We start from the raw sequence: 16,106 nt of genomic DNA on the forward strand, positions 1-16,106 counted from the left end.
GAGGTACCAAGGACGTGACAACAAACGCTTGGTATATCTGTGCGTCACTGTGACGTGTGGATGATTCAAGCATTAGAAAGACTTCAAAATTCTGGCGCCATTGTGGACTACCACGATTTTTGTTATTGTTTTTATCTTCCGTTTGTGATATTTTCGCCTTGTTGCCTTGCTGATCATGCCTCATCCAGTAACAGCACCCACGGGAAAGTTTTCCCGGTAATAAACACAAGGAGCAGTGAGTGGCAGTGCCCTCATAAATCGGGAAATGGTATGGTCAGGCAAGTACGGCAAAACATTACCGACTGAACTTGGCCATGCGGCAGCCTAGGGTAGTGCGTAGCGTCCACAGTGAACCCGATTGTGAAACAAGGTTCGTGGTGGAAGCAGAACGTTTTTCCGAACGAACCTTTGCTTGGGGGACCCAGGGAAGGGCCCGGCCCCCCAAAAAGGGTTTTTTTTAAAAAAAGGGGGGGGGGGAAAAAAAATTTCCAAAGGGGGGGCCCCCCCCCTTTTTTTTTTTTTTTTAAAGGGAAAAACCCCCCCCCCCCCGGAAACCCCCCCCGGGAATTTTTAAAAAAAAAAGGGGGGGGGGCCCCCCCCGGGGAAAAAAAAGGGGGGGAAAAAAAAAAACCCGGGTTTTACCCAAAAAAATTTTTTTTTTGGGGGGGGGTTTTTCCCCCCAAAAAAAAGGGCCCTTTTTTAAAAAAAAAAGGGGGGCCCCCCAAAAATTTGGGGGGCCCCCCGGGGGGGCCCCAAAAAAAGGGGGCCCCCCCCAAAAGGGGCCCAAAAAAAAAGGGGGGGGGGCCCCCCCCAAAAAACCCCCTTTCCCCCGGGGGCCCCCCCCCCGGGTCCTGGACCCCCGGGGGCCCCCCCCCCCCCCCCCTTTTTTTAAAAAATCCCGCCCCCCCCCCCCAAAAAGGGAAAAAAAAAAAAAAAATTTTTAAAAAAAAAAATTTTTAACGGCCAAATAAAAATTTGGGGGGCCAAAAAAAATTTAAAGGGGGTTTTTTAAAAATTTATTAAAATTTTCAAATTCATTGAAACACTGCGTCTTCAAATGTAGTGGGAAAAATTTTATTAAGAGAAAAAATCTTTAAGTTCCCTATTTTATACAAGGAGGCAAATTTTTTATCGTCATTTCTGAGGGTTTTGAAATTTTTCTTCGTTCCTTTTCATTCGTATTCGTCTGTTCTTCCTGACTCATGGTATATTCTTGTAGTAGTATGTGTAATCAACTTATACAATTATCAATTACATTGAAATTATGGAGCCTATACTTTATGAAAGTGCATGTCGTACTCATCTAGGTTTTAGAGCTACATTGATATGTACATATATCGTGTTATCACCTCTCATTTGTTTTACACACACACACACACACACACACACACACATATATATATATATATATATATATATATATATATATATATATATATATATTTTTTTTTTTTTTTTTTTTTTTGCTTTGTCGCTGTCTCCCGCGTTTGCGAGGTAGCGCAAGGAAACAGACGAAAAAAATGGCCCAACCCACCCTCATACACATGTATATACATACGTCCACACACGCAAATATACATACCTACACAGCTTTCCATGGTTTACCCCAGACGCTTCGCATGCCTTGATTCAATCCACTGACAGCATGTCAACCCCGGTATACCACATCGCTCCAATTCACTCTATTCCTTGCCCTCCTTTCACCCTCCTGCATGTTCAGGCCCCGATCACACAAAATCTTTTTCACTCCATCTTTCCACCTCCAATTTGGTCTCCCTCTTCTCCTCGTTCCCTCCACCTCCGACACGTATATCCTCTTGGTCAATCTTTCCTCACTCATTCTCTCCATGTGACCAAACCATTTCAAAACACCCTCTTCTGCTCTCTCAACCACGCTCTTTTTATTTCCACACATCTCTCTTACCCTTACGTTACTTACTCGATCAAACCACCTCACACCACACATTGTCCTCAAACATCTCATTTCCAGCACATCCATCCTCCTGCGCACAACTCTATCCATAGTCCACGCCTCGCAACCATACAATATTGTTGGAACCACTATTCCTTCAAACATACCCATTTTTGCTTTCCGAGATAATGTTCTCGACTTCCACACATTCTTCAAGGCTCCCAGAATTTTCGCCCCCTCCCCCACCCTATGATCCACTTCCGCTTCCATGGTTCCATCCGCTGCCAGATCCACTCCCAGATATCTAAAACACTTCACTTCCTCCAGTTTTTCTCCATTTAAACTCACCTCCCAATTGACTTGACCCTCAACCCTACTGTACCTAATAACCTTGCTCTTATTCACATTTACTCTTAACTTTCTTCTTCCACACACTTTACCAAACTCAGTCACCAGCTTCTGCAGTTTCTCACATGAATCAGCCACCAGCGCTGTATCATCAGCGAACAACAACTGACTCACTTCCCAAGCTCTCTCATCCCCAACAGACTTCATACTTGCCCCTCTTTCCAAAACTCTTGCATTCACCTCCCTAACAACCCCATCCATAAACAAATTAAACAACCATGGAGACATCACACACCCCTGCCGCAAACCTACATTCACTGAGAACCAATCACTTTCCTCTCTTCCAACACGTACACATGCCTTACATCCTCGATAAAAACTTTTCACTGCTTCTAACAACTTGCCTCCCACACCATATATTCTTAATACCTTCCACAGAGCATCTCTATCAACTCTATCATATGCCATATATATATATATATATATATATATATAGTCCTATTGCTTTGACATCTCCCATTTCCAAAGTCTTTGAATCCATCCTCAGCTCCCATATCCATAAACATCTCGACAATCACAATCTTCTCTCTGATCACCATTTTAGCTGGTTTTCTTAAGGCGAGATCCACCGGTGATATTCTTTCCTATCTTACTAATGTCTGGTCATCATCCCTGAAAGATTTTGGAGTCTCATTTAGTTTCCCTTGACATATCTAAGAAGTTTTGACAGGGTGGGGCATCAGGGTCTCGTCTCTAACCTCTCCTCCTTCATATCTAGCTTCCTCTCCGGCCGATCTATCTCTGTGGTTGTTGATGGATCAGCCTGCCCCCTTTTCTCCATCAACAGCGGTGTCCGTCAAGGTTCTGTCTTGTACCCTACACTATTTCTCTTTTTTCCAACGATTTGCTATCCTCCACAAATAGTCCAATGCACTCAACACGCTGCATTCATCAACATCCCTTCAATTCTGCTTCCTCTTCTCTCACTTGATCCGCATCTCGTCGACAGTTTCAGTACTCAGCCTTGGGCAGGACATCTCAGTGAGGTAGACTAAATCTTAAATCTAATGCCTCCAAGATCCAGTTTCTATAAATCTCTATCGAAAACTCCTCATAACTCTCGTCTCTCCTTTGACAGTTCTGTAATTCCACTTCTTGACTCAGTGAACATACTTGTTAATACTGTAACATTCACTTTCTTGGAAATCCCCCATTGCAGGAATATCTAAGTCTGCCTCTAAGAAACTGGGTGTCCTGTTTAGATGTCAAAACTTTTCTGTTTATACAAGGGACTGATTCGTCTTTGTATGGAGTGCTGCTTTCACGTTTGGGGTGGTTCTAACTCTGCATCCTTATCTGACAGAGTCTAATCGAAGGCAGTCCGCCTTATAAACTGTCCCAGGTAACTTCCAAACTTGACCCTCTTGCCCTACGCCGTAATGTTGGTTCACTTTCCCTCTTCTATAGGTATTACTTTGGTTTTTGCTCCCGAGAGCTGGCTGCTTGTGTGCCCCCACCACTAGCTACACGACGCAATACTCGGCCAGCTGCTACGTCACATTAATATTGAGGTCATTAGCAACTCATGGGTGGGCCATTCTGATACCTGCTTATTTCCCTACATGTCGAAGCTTTGGAACTCTACCGTCTTATGTCTTTCCCAATAACTTTGGCATTTTTCATCAGACAGGTTTTTCACTTTCTTAAAAATTCGTAAATACTTTCCCTTGTCTTTTTTTTCTCCGTTTCATAATTCCCCCTATATTTCAATTAAGGCCCGGCCTTGATGTGGACTTCTGTCCGTGACTGGAGCCATATCCAAGACCCACAGACCTTTCCATGATTCATCCCAGACATTTCACATGCTCTGGTCCAGTTCATTGACAGCATGTCTTACTCAGTATACCACATCGTTCCAATTCGCTCCTCGTACACGCATCTCACCCTCCTGCATGTTCAGGCCCCGGTTACTGACTCTTTTTTCGCGCCATCCTTCCATCTCCAATTTGGTTTCCCCGTTGACCTTGTTCCCTTCGCTTCTGGTACATACATACTTTTTTGTCAACTTTTTCTCACTCATTCTCTCCATGAATCCAAACCATTTCAACACACCCTCTTCTTCTCTCTCAACCACACTTATCATTACCACACATCTCTCTTACCCATTCATTACTTACTCGATCAAACCACCTCACACCACATATTGTCCTCAAACATTTCCAACACATCCAGGGGCAGACGAAGAAAAGCCACATCCGCTTACATCCATTCTCTAACTGTCATGTGTAATGCACTGAAACCATAGCTCCCTATCCACATCCAGGGCCCAGACCTTTCCACACACACACACACACACATATATATATATATATATATATATATATATATATATATATATATATATATATATATATATATATATATATATACTCACCATTTCCCGCTTCACATGTGCATATTCATACATGCTGCCTTCATCCATTCTCGCCGCCACCCCGCGACACATGAAATGGCACCCCCCTTCCCCGGCGTACGTGCGAGGTAGCACTAGGAAAAGACAAAAGGCCACATTCGTTCACATTGTCTCTAGCTGTCATGTGTAATGCACCGAAACCACGGCTTCCTTTCCACATCCAGGCCCCACAAAACTTTCCATGGCTTACCCCAGACGCTTCGCGTGCCCTGGCTCAATCCATTAACAGCACGTCGACCCCGGTATACATCGTTCCAATTCACTCTATTCCTTGCAAGCCTTTCACCCTCTTGTATGTTCAAGCCCTGATCACTGTTTTTTTCATTCCATCCTTCCACCTCCAATTTGGCCTCCCACTTCTCGTTGTCTCCACCTCTGACACATATATCCTCTTTGTCAATCTTTCGTCACTCATTCTCTCCATGTGACCAAACTATTTCAATACACCCTCATCTGCTCTCTCAGATTAGTCCCAGAAGCATTATATGGATAGGAGACATGGGCAATGGATAACATTAAGCGGAGGAGGGTGTGTTGGAATGGTTAAGATATACGGAATGAGTGAGGACAGGTTGACAAAAATGATATATGTGTCAGAGGTGGGGGGAACAAGGAGAAACGGGAGACCAAATTGGAGATAGAAGGATGGAGTGAAAAAGATTTTGAGACAGGGAACATATATATATGTGTGTGTGTGTGTGTTACTACAGGTGTGTCTGGTCTCCGCCTGTACTTAGTTACACCCCTTGTAATTAACTTTGGCGAGGCTGTATCATTGGAAGTAGTCTCGTCAAAGAACTTCTCCCTCCAAAAATGTCTATCTTTCCCTGCAACTGGAAGTAGAGTAGTCTTGGGCTGCAAGAACATCTAGAAAGGCCCAAGGTAACATCAGGTCTCTCATAAAAATTGGTTCTAGGGTAATCATGATTATCATCATCATTATTAGACTCCGTCTGTTCGGTGTTACACCGCCAGTGAGGAGTTTAGGCGAGGCTGTACAATGGAGTAATCTACTCAGGTAATTCTTCTCCAAAGTAATCCAATTTTCCCTGCACCCTCAGTGCAACACTGACCTGCAGAATCAAATATGAATAAATATGAGAAAACGAAATGGAGTGCAAAGTTACAAGGAAAAAATGTGAACAAACAGGAAAATAATCTTCGAGGCCCCCCCCCCCCCAAACAAGGTTAACCAGAAGCTACAGTGGAATCTTTTCATATTCATCCTCCGTTTTCCGCGTGAACTAGGTGGCGCCAGGATCAGAGAGGCATCATTTTATCACATCCATTCTCTACGTGCGTGTAATGCACCGAAGCCACAGTCCACTATCTACAACCAGGCCCTGCAAATCTTTGCGTGGTTTACCATAGTTTCTTCATATTACATTGTTCAGTCTACTGACAAGTCGCCCTCTATATACCACATCGCCCCAAGTCGCTCTATCCTTTACACGCTTTTCACCCTCCTGCATGTTCAGGCGCCAAAAATTCAAAATCTTCACTCAACCCTTCCATCTTAAATATTGTCTTCCTTTCTCTTCGTCCCCTCCTCCTCTAATACACATTCTCCTCTCATTCTCTCCACATGACCAAACCATTGAAGCACAAACCCTTCAACATTCATCCATTATCTTATTACCCTAACATAACTTATCGATGAAAACCTCCACATATGATCCTGAAAAATTCTTGACCAACACATCCATCCTCCTCAACATTCTCATGTACAAGTCATGTCTCTCATCCATTCAACATCGTTGGGACTACTAAACCTTCAAACATAACCATTTTCGACCTCCCAGATAGCCATCTCTTATTTCCACACATTCTGCAGTACTACCAGAACCTTCGTCCCTTCATCCACCCTATGACGTTTCCGTTTTTTGGTTCAATTCGCTGTACCTAATAACCTTGCTTTAACACATTTTCTCAACTTCCTACTTTCACACACTCCCCAAGACTCAGACACCAACTTATGGAGATTCTCACTCTCACCAGTGTCGTGACAGCTAAAAATAACGTTACTTCCCTGGCCCCTTCAACCCCTACGGACTGCATACCCGCTTCTTTCTCGAAGACCAATGCATTTACCTTCCTCACCACCAATCAATAAATTAATTAAACATGCATGGTATCATCACACACCCCTTCCTTTGACCCACCTTCACCTGAAATCACTCACCTTCCTCCTCTCTATCTACTTGCAAACATGTCTTACTCTCTTCATAAAAACTCCTAACAGCTTTCCTCCCATACCATATATTCGTAGCACGTTCCACAAAGCATCCCTACCAACCCTAAAATATGCTTTCTCCAGCTCTATGAAATACAAACCTCCGTTTTGTATTTCTCATACATTCTTCAACGCAAAATCCTCATCTACACATTCTCTACAACTCCTGAAAGACTACTGTTCATCATTCTGATAACCTGTGCATGCCTTCACCTCAATCATCACTCTTCCAAACAGCTTACCAACTACACTTAAACTTATAACGTATCAATATATATATATGTATATATATATATATATATATATATATATATATATATATATATATATATATATATATATATATATTCCAAGTACTTCTTGTTTTACGTTGTGTTTGTTGGAAATAAGCACAACACCAACTATATTATCTTTTTATGCAGATCAATTGTAAACATCATTAATCCGATGGGGTACAGTGCACCTGTTCCCAAGGCGATAGGGTTATTTGCTGGTGATAAATGTTATAGAGGGCAGAGGGAATGAAAACGAATAATGAGAATACATATGAGAAAAAGAAATGGAATGCAAAGATGAAGATATGTAAACTAACAGGGAAATAATCGTGCCGCAAACAAGGTTAACCAGTAGAAACTCCTACGTAGAGAGAGTAGCATGTCCGTACACTAAATCTGATGACACTTAAAATATTTCCGAGTGCCACGAGCTGTCTAACTATTCTTGAGGCGTCTCTTCTTGAAAAGAAAAAAAAAAGTTCATTAGAGTCATGCAGTGGACCTCTAGATACTGGAAGTATCCACTTATCCAGGCTTTTATCTTCACATGACAATCCCTTGCGTCGTTCCCAAAACCGACTGTGCAGAAAGTTATGATCTAGTTCTCTGAACTTTTCCACGTAAAACGGTTATGAAACAGCTTTACGAAAACAGTTAACTACACGGCCAATACTGATTTGATAAATTCATTTAGCAGCAGAGTTAAACACTAGCCAAACTCAGATATACATAACCACGTGTATAGTTTCTTACACTACATTGCGTTCCTCATTTACGTTAAATTCCTGTTTGCCTTAACAATTACCTACTTGGACAAAGCGTTAGCAGTTCCTCTGCAAACTGATGAAAGAATGTAAAACGCATATTCTAGATGCCAAAAGCTTTACCATTTCAAAACAAAGAAAGGTCGAGATGAATCTTGATACACGCTGTTTAACTTACTTTTCCAAATATTTTCAATTTAATGTATTTTCTTGTCAACACTAGATTTAACAAGAAATACAGCTATAAAACCAGAGTTCATTATGGAAATAATCCGGCCATATCTACTTGTCGTTTACGAGGCGTAGTCGACGCACGTGACAATTGCGAAGCGGCGCGGCGGTATACAGATCTGTGTAGCAGAGGAGCGGCCCGGGCCGGCACTGACACCCGCCTCCCGATCACACACCGCCCTGCAACTAGTGATGTTTCCGTGACGACCATGTGACGTCATGATTTCTGGTAGCATTTTAGCCAATGGGAAGGCACAAGTTAGCAGGCGACGATGACGTCACGGTGCTCGTGCGGGCTCGGCGACTCCCCGGCTCGCTCAGTTACCCACAATCCCCCGTCCCGCCAGTCCATGTCGCCGCCCCGACCAGTCATCACCGCTGCGCCGACGTGACCACACACGCGGCCTCATGCAGCGCTCCATAGAAGAAATTAAAAGAAGATTATTGACGTGCACAGACCAAGATTATAATGTAAGCATCTTGAAGATGTACAGGGTCACTATTTCTGCCTAAAAATGGTATATTTCTGCACAGCACGGTAGCTACAGCTCATAATACGGGCCGCCATGGCTGACAACGGCCGTCAGGTGGGCCACAATATATCGGTCAATTTCAACAAAAATAAAGCACTAGATGAACTTCAAAGTCACAAGTCAGTGGTTTCAGTACGGAGAGCAACGTTGTGTGGTGACAAGAGCGGCGTAGGCAGTGGTGATGTGGTATGTGGTGACGGTGAGCCAAACATTTTCACAGGTCCGGTGTGGCGGCTGCTCTACAACGACTCTCCTCCGAGCAGCAGCACGCATGCGCTCTGCGCTGCTCCAGCCGACCCCGCAACACACCAACATTTCCAGGCTCCAACCTTGTTTTGACATATAATGCTGTGAAACCATTTTGCAAAATTTAGTGATGCCCTAGATGGGTTACGCATAGTACTATGTACTTGCATGATATCTGAGGAGGGTTAAAAGTCGTGATTATGGTCGTAAATGGCAGTTAGTGATGACTGGTGTGTTGCAGGGACGGGCACAGCTGGTGGGTGCCAGTGTGGTGGTCGCGGGACTTGCTTGTACCACCCGACATGACGTTTCGTTGTCTTGCTCCGTAAAACATGATTCATAAATTCCATGATTATAACCTGGCCTGAGCTTTAGCATACCTTTTTTGTACTTCTGATCAACCTTTGTTGTGTCTGTTATCTGTTGGATATATTTTTAGAGCCTAACGTTTTGTTTATTAGATTTTTTTCATTAACATTACGTAATATATCCTTTGTATTCGTAGTAAAGATAACGCACTTAAAAACTTTTTTTGGTTGCATTCAAATCCTAGAGTTAAAAGACTGTCATATTGGAGTTGGGCTGGACGTAGGTCTGGGGCGAGGACGTCGCTGTTGGACGGAAGTCTAATGTTTTTGAGTACTTTTACCCACTTGAAGGTCATTTTATGGTCAGGAATTTGGTATATTTGGGATGTTAGTTAGTTATAGATATGCAAGTGTAGCGTAAATATCGCAAATATATGATTTGTGGGGCCTAATGAATTCCATAGAAAGTTAAAGGCGCATGTTATAGGAAGAATATGGATTGTTTTAGAGCAGTTGACCCTAGTCTGCTTTTACCTTCGAGGACATTGATAAACCTTGTCGTATGATGGAGTCATTAGCAGAATAGTTTTTTTTTTCCATCAGGTTCTTCATTTCTAGTGCCAAGTCTTATGTGAAACACTTGCTGCTTTTCATTTATGAAAAACTGACATTTGAATTTTCCCTGTCCTGTTCTGAACATGACTATATTCCTGTTTACCGTGAATTAGTATTCCTTTTCTATAGTGTTAATATGACACTAGATTGAGTAAGGCATGATCAGATGTTTTACATGACACCCCCCCCCCCCACACTGTCCTGCAGATATTACAATTTGCATGTGCTTTGTGGTCATACCTATTAACTTATAAGTTTGTGGTACCAAAAATTTTTGAATGACTTAAGTGCATTTTAAAGAATTTGGCTACTGGAGCTTATTGTAAAATCTAGTTCATTTTAGATGTGTTAGCTGTAGCCTTACATGATGTCCTTAATTTATCTGTTCTCTTGAAAGTTAAAAATAGATATGGATTTTTCGTGCCATTTCATAACTGCAAACATGCATTTTGGTATCATTTTTAAAGGTTACGCCTTGTAAGGCTTGTGTTAAGTTTGAAGAATTGTAGGCAAATGATATAACTTATCTGTTGAGATAGGAAGTGAAATGCTCCTCAGAAAAGGTAGTTGACAAGGAAAGCTGTAACTTGTGAACATTTGCACATTTTTTTTTCATTTCTATCAGGAGAGTAGGCTTTGTCTTATTAGTGCACTGTATTGAACATCTTGATCATACAAAAAAAAATCGAAACTGCACTGGTTTTGGGCAGGGTCAGGCTAGGTTCATATTGTATTTGGTTGGGTAAAATTAGAATGACTTTTGGGAGGGGATGAATACTGTTATTCTCTTGTTGAAGATATAGGACCCATTTTATCCATTATGTATCTTGATACTGTATCCTGCATTCAAAGGACTGGGTATGCATTATTTTCTATCAGCACTACTGGTCCCCAGCCATCACCACACTTTAAAATTTGTATATTCTAACAAAGACACCCTTAAGTTTTTGCCAGATTCCTATTAGAAATTTGGAAGTGTCTTTAAAATAGGTGGTAGTTTCTTCTCAAAAGTGGGATTGTAGCATTTGTGCAGTTAACAAACATACTAGTCTCATCAGTTCATTTATTTTAATTTATTATGCCCCATAGGATGACAAATATAGTTTCAAGACCATGTGGTTTGTAACTAAGACTGTGAGAGGGAAAGACTGGAATTTTTTGGAATGATTTAAGACACTTAGGGATATGTTTCTTTGATATGTGTGCATTCAGATGCACCTTTTGTGGGGAATATTTCAGGTATGTGTGTTGGAGGTTTGAGTGGCTGTATGCATGTGAAATTATAATATACATTTAGCTTTCAGTTAGCACCACAAAATTATACTGTGTATCTTAGAAGTTTTTGTAATTAGTGGTAATGTTAGTAGTAAAAAAGTCTACAGCTACAAAATTTCAGTCATTTAGAAAATTGAACCCATTCCACAAGTCTGTAGTAATAGAAAACTAGACTTTATATATTATTTATTATTAAAAGAAGTCATAGGCTTGATGTATATTTCACATAGCAGTATTCAGTGCTTTGAAAGGTTATGATCCATATATATATATATATATATATATATATATATATATATACATAATTTATTTGCTTTGTCGCTGTCTCCCGCGTTTGCGAGGTAGCGCAAGGAAACAGACGAAAGAAATGGCCCAACCCACCCCCGCATTAGCGAGGTAGCGTCTAGAACAGAGGACTGAGCCTTTGAGGGAATATCCTCACTTGCCCCCTTCTCTGTTCCTTGTCTTGCAAATTAAAAATGAGAGGGAAGGATTTCCAGCCCCCCGCACCCTCCCCTTTTAGATGCCTTTTATGACATGCAGGGAGTATGTGGGAAGTATTCTTTCTCCTGTCTGCCTTTATTTATTCCCATCGCCACCTTACCACACATGGAATAACAACCCCCCCCCCTCTCATGTGTGCAAGGTAGCGCTAGGAAAAGACAACAAAGGCCCCATTCGTTCACACTCAGTCTTTAGCTGTCATGTAATAATGCACCGAAACCACAGCTCCCTTTCCACATCCAGGCCCCACAGAGCTTTCCATGGTTTACCTTAGATGCTTCACATGCCCTGGTTCAATCCATTGACAGCACGTCGACCACGGTATACCACATCGTTCCAGTTCACTCTATTCCTTGCATGCCTTTCACCCTCCTGCGTGTTCGGGCCCCGATCACTCAAAATCTTTTTCACTCCATCTTTCCACCTCCAATTTGGTATCCCACTTCTCCTTGTTCCCTCCACCTCTGACACATATATCCTGTTTGTCAATCTTTCCACACTCATTCTCTCCATGTGACCAAACCATTTCAAAACACCCTCTTCTGCTCTCTCAACCACATTTTTTTTACTACCACACATCTCTCTTACCCTTTTATTACTTACTCCATCAAACCACCTCATACCTCATATTGTCCTCAAAGATCTCATTTCCAGCACATCCTCCCTCCTCCGCCCAACTCTATGTATAGCCTACGCCTCGCAACCATATATCATTGTTGGAACCACTGTTCCTTCAAACATACCAACATACTCATTTTTGCTCTCCAAGATATATATATATATATATATATATATATATATATATATATATATATATATATATTTTTTTTTTTTTTTTTTTTTTTTTTTTTTTTTTGCGCTGTCTCCCGCGTTTGCGAGGTAGGACAAGGAAACAGACGAAAGAAAAGGCCCAACCCACCCCCATACACATGTATATACATACGTCCACACACGCAAATATACATACCTACACAGCTTTCCATGGTTTACCCAGACGCTTCACATGCCCCGATTCAATCCACTGACAGCACGTCAACCCCGGTATACCACATCGCTCCAATTCACTCTATTCCTTGCCCTCCTTTCACCCTCCTGCATGTTCAGGCCCCGATCACACAAAATCTTTTCCACTCCATCTTTCCACCTCCAATTTGGTCTCCCTCTTCTCCTCGTTCCCTCCACCTCCGACACATATATCCTCTTGGTCAGTCTTTCCTCACTCATTCTCTCCATGTGCCCAAACCATTTCAAAACACCCTCTTCTGCTCTCTCAACCACGCTCTTTTTATTTCCACACATCTCTTTTACCCTTACGTTACTTACTCGATCAAACCACCTCACACCACACATTGTCCTCAAACATCTCATTTCCAGCACATCCATCCTCCTGCGCACAACTCTATCCATAGCCCACGCCTCGCAACCATACAACATTGTTGGAACCACTATTCCTTCAAACATACCCATTTTTGCTTTCCGAGATAATGTTCTCGACTTCCACACATTCTTCAAGGCTCCCAGAATTTTCGCCCCCTCCCCCACCCTATGATCCACTTCCGCTTCCATGGTTCCATCCGCTGCCAGATCCACTCCCAGATATCTAAAACACTTCACTTCCTCCAGTTTTTCTCCATTCAAACTCACCTCCCAATTGACTTGACCCTCAACCCTACTGTACCTAATAACCTTGCTCTTATTCACATTTACTCTTAACTTTCTTCTTTCACACACTTTACCAAACTCAGTCACCAGCTTCTGCAGTTTCTCACATGAATCAGCCACCAGTGCTGTATCATCAGCGAACAACAACTGACTCACTTCCCAAGCTCTCTCATCCCCAACAGACTTCATACTTGCCCCTCTTTCCAAAACTCTTGCATTCACCTCCCTAACAACCCCATCCATAAACAAATTAAACAACCATGGAGACATCACACACCCCTGCCGCAAACCTACATTCACTGAGAACCAATCACTTTCCTATCTTCCTACACGTACACATGCCTTACATCCTCGATAAAAACTTTTCACTGCTTCTAACAACTTGCCTCCCACACCATATATTCTTAATACCTTCCACAGAGCATCTCTATCAACTCTATCATATGCCATATATATATATATATATATATATATATATATATATATATATATATATATATAGTCCTATTGCTTTGACATCTCCCATTTCCAAAGTCTTTGAATCCATCCTCAGCTCCCATATCCATAAACATCTCGACAATCACAATCTTCTCTCTGATCACCATTTTAGCTGGTTTTCTTAAGGCGAGATCCACCGGATCCATAAATGCTACATACAAATCCATTTGCTTTTCTAAGTATTTCTCACATACATTCTTCAAAGCAAACACCTGATCCACACATCCTCTACCACTTCTGAAACCACACTGCTCTTCCCCAATCTGATGCTCTGTACATGCCTTCACCCTCTCAATCAATACCCTCCCATATAATTTACCAGGAATACTCAACAAACTTATACCTCTGTAATTTGAGCACTCACTCTTATCCCCTTTGCCTTTGTACAATGGCACTATGCACGCATTCCGCCAATCCTCAGGCACCTCACCGTGAGTCATACATACATTAAATAACCTTACCAACCAGTCAACAATACAGTCACCCCCTTTTTTAATAAATTCCACTGCAATACCATCCAAACCTGCTGCCTTGCCGGCTTTCATCATCCGCAAAGCTTTTACTACCTCTTCTCTGTTTACCAAATCATTTTATGTATATATATATAATGGAGAAAAACTGGAGGAAGTGAAGTGTCTTAGATATCTGGGAGTGGATCTGTCAGCGGATGGAACCATGGAAGCGGAAGTGGATCATAGGGTGGGGGAGGGGGCGAAAATTCTGGGAGCCTTGAAGAATGTGTGGAAGTCGAGAACATTATCTCGGAAAGCAAAAATGGGTATGTTTGAGGGGAATAGTGGTACCAACAATGCTGTATGGTTGCGAGGCGTGGGCTATGGATAGAGATGTGCGCAGGAGGATGGATGTGCTGGAAATGAGATGTTTGAGGACAATGTGTGGTGTGAGGTGGTTTGATCGAGTAAGTAACGTAAGGGTAAGAGAGATGTGTGGAAATAAAAAGAGCGTGGATGAGAGAGCAGAAGAGGGTGTTTTGAAATGGTTTGGGCACATGGAGAGAATGAGTGAGGAAAGATTGACCAAGAGGATATATGTGTCGAAGGTGGAGGGAACGAGGAGAAGAGGGAGACCAAATTGGAGGTGGAAAGATGGAGTGAAAAAGATTTTTTGTGATCGGGGCCTGAACATGCAGGAGGGTGAAAGGAGGGCAAGGAATAGAGTGAATTGGAGCGATGTGGTATACCGGGGTTGACGTGCTGTGAGTGGATTGAATCAAGGCATGTGAAGCGTGTGGGGTAAACCATGGAAAGCTGTGTAGGTATGTATATTTGCATGTGTGGACGTATGTATATACATGTGTATGGGGGTGGGTTGGGCCATTTCTTTCGTCTGTTTCCTTGCGCTACCTCGCAAACGCGGGAGACAGCGACAAAGCAAAAAGAAAAAATATATATATATATATATATATATATATATATATATATATATATATATATATATATATATATATATTCTTTCATACTATTCGCTATTTCCCGCATCAGCGAGGTAGCGTTAAGAACAGAGGACTGGGCCTCTGAGGAAACATCCTCATCCAGCCCCCTTCTCTGTTCCTTCCTTTGGAAAATAAAAAAAAAAGATTAAAAAAAAACATTTATTAAACTGATTCGCTGTCTCCCATTTTTGCGAGGTAGCGCAAGGAAACAGACGAAATTGGCCCAACCCACGCATATACACATGTATATACATAAACGCCCACACATGCACGTACACATACCTATACATTTCAACATATACATACACAGACATATACATATATATACACATGTACCCATTCATACTTGCTGCCCCCATTCATTCCTGTCGCCACTCCACCACACGTGAAATGGCACGCACACACACACACCCGCAGGTAGCACCAGGAAAAGACAACAAAGGCCACATTCGTTCACACTCAGTCTCTAGCTGTCGTGTAATGCATGGAAATCACGGCTTCCTTTACGCATCCCATGCACATATACATACACATATACATACTTGCCCTGGTTCAATCCATTGACATCATGTTGACCCTGGTATACCACATTGTTCCAATTCACTCTATTCCTTGCACACATTCCACCTTTCTGTATGTTCAGGCCCTGACTGCTCAAAATCTTTTTCACTCCATACTTCCACCTCCAATTTGGTCTCCCACTTCTCCAACTCTTGACACATATATCCTCTTCATCAATCTTTCCTCACTCACTCTCTCCATGTGGCCAAACCATT

At 42.1% G+C, this 16,106-nt stretch overlaps 1 protein-coding gene across 4 annotated transcripts in view; it reads left to right on the forward strand.

Moving 5' to 3' along the window:
• The first annotated feature begins 8,236 nt into the window (after positions 1-8,236).
• Positions 8,237-16,106, forward strand: part of LOC139757300 (uncharacterized) — an 84,452-nt gene continuing 76,582 nt past the window's right edge. Inside the window, exon 1 of one of the 4 annotated variants that reach the window (XM_071677679.1) lies at positions 8,237-8,707. In XM_071677679.1, the coding sequence (XP_071533780.1) occupies positions 8,645-8,707 (63 nt within the window). In that variant the 5' untranslated portion in view covers positions 8,237-8,644. Of the gene's footprint in view, positions 8,708-8,935; positions 8,969-9,223; positions 9,272-9,599; positions 9,675-16,106 lie in introns of those variants that run through there. The other 3 variants (XM_071677707.1, XM_071677690.1, XM_071677697.1) reach the window with 3 other exon arrangements.

Source organism: Panulirus ornatus, chromosome 2 (assembly GCF_036320965.1).
Source record: "Panulirus ornatus isolate Po-2019 chromosome 2, ASM3632096v1, whole genome shotgun sequence".
NCBI lineage: Eukaryota > Metazoa > Arthropoda > Malacostraca > Decapoda > Palinuridae > Panulirus > Panulirus ornatus.